Source organism: Dendrobium catenatum, unplaced genomic scaffold, assembly GCF_001605985.2.
Source record: "Dendrobium catenatum unplaced genomic scaffold, ASM160598v2 fragScaff_scaffold_1721, whole genome shotgun sequence".
Lineage (NCBI taxonomy): Eukaryota > Viridiplantae > Streptophyta > Magnoliopsida > Asparagales > Orchidaceae > Dendrobium > Dendrobium catenatum.
The window spans coordinates 390,542-398,310 of record NW_021320183.1 but is presented as its reverse complement, the minus strand read 5'-3'; the positions used below and the strand labels follow the sequence as shown (position 1 = coordinate 398,310).

The window sequence follows — 7,769 nt, the reverse complement described above, 5'->3', positions numbered from 1 at the left end:
GGAGTAAGCACAAAAAACGGGCAAACAAACGAAGCCTAACCTTCGCTCTCCCACCGCCACTCCTCTCACACATCTTCTCCCCTCTCCATTTCAATGACTCCAACTACTGCTGAAACTCTAAACTCCAACCCTAACGAAACCTGGACCCTTGTCACCCGCCGCCGCGGCAAACACATTACTAATCCCGCCTACCGATCCAAAACCCCGACCCAATCCTCAAAATTCGGAACTCCATCTTCGTGGACCCCGACGGACTCTTCTTCTGATCCCCCGAGAGAATCTAAACTCCTCCGCCAAATGCAATCCGCTATCCGCCAACTCGAAACCTCTCAATTCGTCAGCCGCTTCCTCTCCCGCCTTCGAGACCCCAAGATCCAGGAAGGATTTAACAAACTTCTCGCATCCGGTTCCCCGATACAGATTGTGGCGTACGGAATAGGAAGCATCGAGTCATACAAGGTGCCGCGGTTGCAGCTCGCCCTAGCTCTCCTTCTGAAGAAGGAGCTCGGCGTGAGAGCCGCTGGGCCGATCGAAGTGTTTGACCCTGTTCTCTCTGCGGTGGAGTGCGCCGTGTTGGAGGCGCTTGGCTGTAGACTTATTGTTGTGGATGAGTGTGGACGGCGGGAGACGGCGGTACCTACGATTTTCTATATGCCGCATTGTGAGGCAGCGCTTTATGATAATCTACTGGATGCAAATTGGAAACCCATGATGTTGAGGAAGATGGTGGTGCTTGGTAATAGCTTTGGCGTTTATGAGCGGTATGTGAGCGAGATGAGAGGGGTCTGTGGGTCTGTCTCTCTTGAAGTGGATGGAAGGCATTTGCTTGGGATCAGGAGGTATGTGCGGGAGATGGAGATGGAGGAGAGGGATAGTGATCGAGATATTAAGGAAGATGAGGAGGAAGATTTGTTTTATAAGGCTTTTCACGATATGAGCTGGCATTTCTTCGAGCTTGATGATGCTGCTGACATGGAGCTTCTTTGCAAATGAATTCGAAGGTAACTTGTTCCCGGCTTACGTTCTGGTTAAAATTAAATCTTGTGAGCAATAAAGGATTGCTTGTTGGTTTCTTACAAATGTAAGGCCAGAAAGTCTATGAAATGGAAGACCGTGTAGGATATGAAATGGAAGAAGCAATTATATTTTTTATGCAATGATGATTTGTTGTTTTTTTATTGTTGAATTTTGCTTTGTTTTACTTTTGTGCAAATTCACTTAATCATCTTCGTGGAAGAAGAAAATAAATCTTAACTCAAAAGAAATGCTGAGGCTTTTTACATTGCTCTGTATTTTTCATGTAACTCAAGAAATTTTTGCATTGTGATAGCTTATGTAGTCACTTGTAAAAGCATTCATGGTAAATGCCTTTTTAGTAAAATAAAATATAGCTGCATGCATTTTTACTAGTTAGGATAATTGGGTACAAATACTTTCAAAATTCTATTATGCTGTTGTCTATGGTCTATATGGATTGAGTTTCAGCCTTTAGTTATTAAAGGCATTTAGGTATGATGAATCATGGGTTCCCTCATCTATGAAGCTTCTCAAAGAACCAAAGTTGAGTGTGCTTGGCTTGATAGAGGTTGAGGACTTGGTGTTTTCATGTCTTTGTATGCTGATTAGAGCCTATTGACTAGATTCAAAATATTTAAGGAAGAGACCCTTTACTAAATGCCAATGAGACCTTATTTTTCTATTGTTTTGGGCTTACAACTAAATAGATAGATTGGGGTTTTAGCCTGTTAGAAGCCTTGTTTACCTTGGTTGCCTTTAATAGCATTGCATGCATTTGTTTGTATCACAAACCAATTTTGAATCCTATCATGTATTTCATTAAGTTTTTCTCTTCTTCTTCTTTTTTCCTTAAGGTTTTCCTCTTTAGCATTATGTTGAGGCATTTTTTGAACTAGCATGAATTTCCAGGCGATGCATTATCAAACTTTATATTGTGATATGGAGGCAAACATGAATATTGCATCAAATTGATTGATGGAAGACGCAAAACAACATGATTTGAATATAGCTCAACAAGGAGAGTAAAAGTAGAGAAGATAGTTTATTTCCTTCTTGAAATCAAAGTTAGAATAACATCCTCTTTCTCCTTGTGTCAACTATATTCTATTAGCTAAATGACAAAGAAACAACCTGAAGGAAAATTAGAAAATACAAAATATCAAAAGTTTTTAACTAAAAAAAAAGTAGAGAAAGTGTTGCATAAAAGTTAGAAAGAGCACCTTGATAAAGGTGTTGTCTTGTCATGCCTCATATGTGCGACTAAATCCCCAAATGCAAATCGTGCATTATATACTTGCATAGGGAGTTTATTGATTTACACAACTAATTACCTTTGTCTAAGAAGTCTTATTTTATGTGGGGCCTATCCTCCTGTTGTTTCTTAGATTTCTTTGAAATCATAGTCTTTCTCATATAACTTCATGAGGACATTAAACCTAAGGATTTTTTATTTTGAAGGAATAACTTGCCACTCATAAAGGCCTCTTATCTTGAATGTTATCTTCTATTCATCCCCAATTGAATGCGAACTTGATAATGGTCACTTTCAAGGTTAAACTTGGATTACACAATAGATCCTTCCATCTTTTCCAAGATGCCCTCAGGTCGTAGAATGGTGAAGTGGTACTTGACAGTGATTTTGTTAACAACATGGTTGTCCTCACACATATGCTTGCTTTCATTTTTTATGCGGGACTAATAATGAGAGTACATCACAAGGGCTAAGATTGTCTCTGATCAATTGCTATGCCAACAACTTGTAATAATTTGTGCTTTTTGGGCTTTATATGATAATGTGGTGGATTTGGAAGGCTGGTTCCTAGGATAAGACACTAAGATCTAGTGATTTTGAACAACACATAATGATGGTAGTTTGTTGGGCAGGTCTTCAATGTAAAGTTTTGAAAATTTCATCAACAATTTCTCAAATTTGGAGTCATGTGTGGATGTAAAATATGTGCTGGTTTGGTTACAAGTAACATTATCATACTGCCCTGCTTCTCTTCTATCACGAGTGAATGTAACTAGTTCGGTTACAAATAACATTGCCACTTCTTGACAAAGTATTCCTTCCGGATTTAGGTTTGACTCTGCAGAGATTGGTGATAGCACAATCTTCTTTTATTTTCCACAGGAAAGAGTTGCTATTATCCTTCCCTTTGACAATCTCTGCATGATATATGGACCAATAGATAAGGGAATTTGACACACCTTAGTAACTTGTGTTTTAGAGCCCTTCTTGATCCAACCTATTTGTTATGGGCGAGAATGATTTTTAGTAGGAAAGTTGAGAGCTCTAACATGAGATTTGAAAACTATATATGATCCTTGGAGTTCTTGCCGAAGTTAGTGATGTGATGAATTGGATGCAGAAGTTTATGAGTTATCTGATGAAGCCTTTTACCTGCATAGAAACTTCAGGTTGTATACAGGAGAAATAGAAACGCAAGGGAAAGGAAAATTGTACCGAACCAATTCATTTCATTCTCTTTTACTCTATATTACATCCACAAGCTAAGGCTATAAGGATTTATATGTAAGAGATGGTCAGAGATTAAGGGTGCAGATCACAAGAGCAGAAATCCAAAGGTAGCTGAAATAAAGTTCTGAGTATGTCTAGATGTAGTGGAGCAGGTCGAGTGGATCGGTGGGCCGAAATATCCATAACTGCAGTAACTTATCAAGTTTGCTTATCAGCCCCCCTCAAGTTGACTATGACAGATAGTGAAATTGTTAACTTATCATGAAGATGAGAGAAATGAGCAGCACTCAGAGATTTGGTGAACAAACCAACAGGTTGATCTTGAGATGCTATGCGATGAATAGAGATATGGTGTAATTTGATGCAATCTCTTATGAAATGAAAATTAATTTCTATATGTTTTGTTCTAGCATTAAATATTAGGTTGTTTGTCAAGGCTAGAGTCGAAACATTATCACAAAACAGTTTTGTCGGTTGAAAAAGAGGAACACCAAGTTCAGCTAGTAAGCGTCGAAACCATATAATATCACAAACTGTAGTAGACAAGGCACCATATTTTGCTTATGGGTGTAAACGAGTCGAGTATTTGCCTAATCGAGCTAAGCTCGTTTAGCTGTTACTGAGCTCGCTAAAAAATCATAGGCTCGAGCTTGTTTAGAAAGCTCAATCTTTTAGTTTTAAAGTAAAAAAAAATTAATTTTTCTTAAATTAAGTGGCTGAATTGGTAAATTTGGTTGGTAAGGGTCTAAGAACTGGTTTGTAATCAGTCATAGTAGCTTTATGCAAGATTTCAGCAGCATATTTTGCTTGTTTGAGGTGAAGGCCAGTTGGAGCATAAGTCACCTGCAGGCCAAGGAAGTAGTTGAGTTGTCCCAGATTTCGCATGCTGAATCGTGACTGTAGAGCCACTAACAGCTTGCCAATAGCTGGTTGATTATTGCCTGTGAGTAGTATATCATCTACGTACACAAGAATCTAAAGATGGACCGATCCTTGATGATAAAGTAAAAGAGAAGGATCGATAGAGCTGACTTAAAAGCCATATTGAAGCAAATAGGATGAAAATGGAATAAATCATTGTCGAGAGGCTTGTTTAAGCCCGTAGATTGCTTTCTTGAGTAAACACACATGATTAAGAAATTATAAATCCACAAAACATTGTAGCTGCATCATATAAATTGTGAGAAATTTGACAACCGGGCTAAGGTGTCATGATAGTCCGAACCAAACTCTTACTTAAAGCCTCGAGCAACTAAACCTGTCTTGCAGTGAGTAATGGAGCTATCATATTGAAATTTTGTTTTAAATAATCATTTGTATCCCAAAACATTTATTCTCAGAGTAGAAGGAACCAAAACCTAAGTTCCCTGTTTTTTAAGGGCTTCAAATTCAATACATATTAGCTCTCCAAACAAGAGATTTAATGGCTTGAGTACTCAACAAGAGGGGTTGGTAGGAATAATTGTAGGTTGGAGATCAAAGATAAGCTGTAACAACTCGAAAATGTGAAAAGTAAATATTTGAAATTTTATAAGGTTAAAATTCAAAATTGTGTTTTTAATTCATTTGCATGTATTTGGAAGTGTTTTTAATGTTTTAAAATGGTTTTGTGTGCTCTAGAATGAGTTTTAAGGGTTTGGAGCGAATTTTGACATATATATATATATATATATATATATATATATATATAATATATTACTATTTAAGGGCCTTCGCACTGCTACAATACCAAACGCCAAATAGTGACATTGCAACGCTCCAATCTCTGTATTTTGGAAAAATGAAATAGCGCCGCAACGTTAGGTGGTAGTGCTCAATGCTAAGCCATTATTTAAATTTTTATATATTTTAAAATCCATTATCCTGATTCATTTGAATGCCGAGCCAGTCGAAGTAGAGAGAGAGGAGAGGATTTTTAGAGAGAGAAACTCTGATTTGAGCTGCTTCGGGTTGTTTTCAGTCGTCAATCTAGTTGAGAAAGTTTTCTGAATCGATGTATGCTACATTATTCATATTCCTGTTTTAAAAAATTTGATGTTTCTAGATTTCTCCTATTAATTTTTTATTTTTATTACCAAAAAACATGGATAATTTTGTACTGATAAAACTTTCATCGCATAACTTTTTATATGTTATTGAAATCGAGGTTCCAAATGTTTTGATTATTTTCTGAAAATTTTAGACCTGATATTTTGAAATTTTTGTGGTTTTAATTGAATAGAAAATAATCTTGACTTTGAAAAATAATGCTTTAGTACGATTAAAGTCTAGAAATGATGTTTTACACCATCTTTAATAAGTAGTTATGTTTGAAATGATGCATTTTTTTCATTAGATATTCTATTCAAGTATATTGTTAATATAAAAATTGGGGATGAAAATGAATATATGATTAGGATAATAGTTTGTTGCTATTACTTTTATTGCAAAACAGATTTGCAAATATGAACATATTCTTCTGCTGTAGTTATGCTGCCTGATTCTGTTTCCATTATTTTTTCATCCTTTCACAATGCAATTCATGTTTGATGGAGTCTTATTTTATTCATTTTGAATTACATGGATCACCTCAGAATTCAAACTTCAAATATTGAATATTTTTGTCTTGTTATTGGCTGATTTTTTCTAGGGGTGTCAATTCGGATCGGGTTCGGGTCGAACCCAACACTATTCAGTTCAACCCGAACCCGACCCTATTCGGGTCCGGGTCAAACCGACCCGACATGAATGACCTGAAGTTGACCTAAAATTGCTAGTTTTTGGGTCAAAAATCGGGTCAGTTTTCAATTTTCGGGCCAAAATCGGATAAAAAAACGGGTCAATCTCTGGTTTCCGAGTCAAATAGGAGTTTTCGTGTCAATTTCGGGTCATTTTCAGGTTGTTGGGTCAACTCGAACCCGACCCGATATTTAAAACGGGTTGATTTATTGAACCCAACCCGTTTTGAGACCGGGTTAAACGTGTTGGGTTGACCCTAACCCAAATTTTTTCGGGTCGTGTCAAAAATTGACACCCCTAATTTTTTCATTCAACTTTTTTAAAATCTGTTTATTTAAACTTAGAAGTAGCCAATATTAGATTGTTGGCATCCTCCTAGCTCTGGATGGCTGGCTTTTTGTTGATCTACAATTTTATCTTACTAGTTTTTGTTAAAAATTACAAAAATTGATTGTGAATTAGATAAATTTACACTTTAAATTTCAGCATTACATGGAAAGTTATAATCAAATAATAAAAAGAAAATGCATTGCAAGCAAAAATAAAAGCTTTTTCTAATATGAATACTGAAAATTAGATAAGTTAAAAGACTTTGAAAATATAATCATAATATCAAGTCTTTATCCCACTACATTGAATCAATTACATGAATCTTTTTTCTCCATTGTTTTCTATTAACAATCAAATTCTCTGTTAAATTTAATAAAAAAAAGTATTTATAATATTTTTTTTAGTCAAGTTTTTTATTTAAAGCCTAAATTGAAATAAAACTTAAATTTACCTTGATGATAATATATATTTTTATCTTTAACTAGTGAGTGAATTTTTAATATTTAATCATAAATTCATTACTTTAAATTCAAAACCTTATGATTGGCATCAAAGCATTTAACCAATGGGTAAAGTTGAGTTATGTGATAATATAATTTTAATAAATATATATATTTTACAATAAAAATAAAATAAATTAATAATATTTTAATTATAAAAGTTGTAATTTTATATTTTTTTTTTGCAAAAACAAAAACAAATATGACAATAAAGATTTTCATAAAGATAAAACAAAATTGCAATGAAATAAAAATATTTTCTAATCAAAATTATAAAAATACTACAACTTATCTTTATCCTAGTATGTGAATTGGTTTACTATATGAATTATTTTTCTCCTTTGTATTTTATTAAGAATTAAAATATTATTTTAATTTAATTAAAATATTATTTTTAATATTTTCTAATCAAATGTTTTAAATCTACCTCCCTCTATTTTTCCTAATATAGATCAAATTTAATATTTTTTCTCTTAATTGAATCATTAAAAATCGTATTATGTGACTGGAGTCACTTAGGTTTTCTTTGAGACGGTTTACTTATTATTTCTTGAAAAAAAATTAATTTTTTTTTTTAAAAATAATAAAAAAGCCATCTCAATCAAAGACTAAATTATGTAAGTTGACTCTCTATGATCTTAAAAAAATACAATTTTATGAAAAAAAAAAAAACTAAAAATTCAGTATTCACTCCTAATCTTCTGGAATTCCCAATGACCGTT

General features: G+C 34.2%; 1 protein-coding gene across 1 annotated transcript; it reads left to right on the top strand.

Moving 5' to 3' along the window:
• The first annotated feature begins 35 nt into the window (after positions 1-35).
• Positions 36-1,178, top strand: LOC110113514 (protein SENSITIVITY TO RED LIGHT REDUCED 1). The gene has a single exon (XM_020846133.1). It carries the CDS (start codon positions 94-96, stop codon positions 991-993), a length of 900 nt encoding a protein of 299 aa, XP_020701792.1. The 5' UTR covers positions 36-93; the 3' UTR covers positions 994-1,178.
• The last annotated feature ends 6,591 nt before the right edge of the window (positions 1,179-7,769 follow it).

Excerpts from the sequence above, each read along its gene's own strand:
- LOC110113514 (XM_020846133.1), top strand. The coding sequence starts at position 94 with ATGACTCCAACTACTGCTGAAACTCTAAACTCCAACCCTAACGAAACC.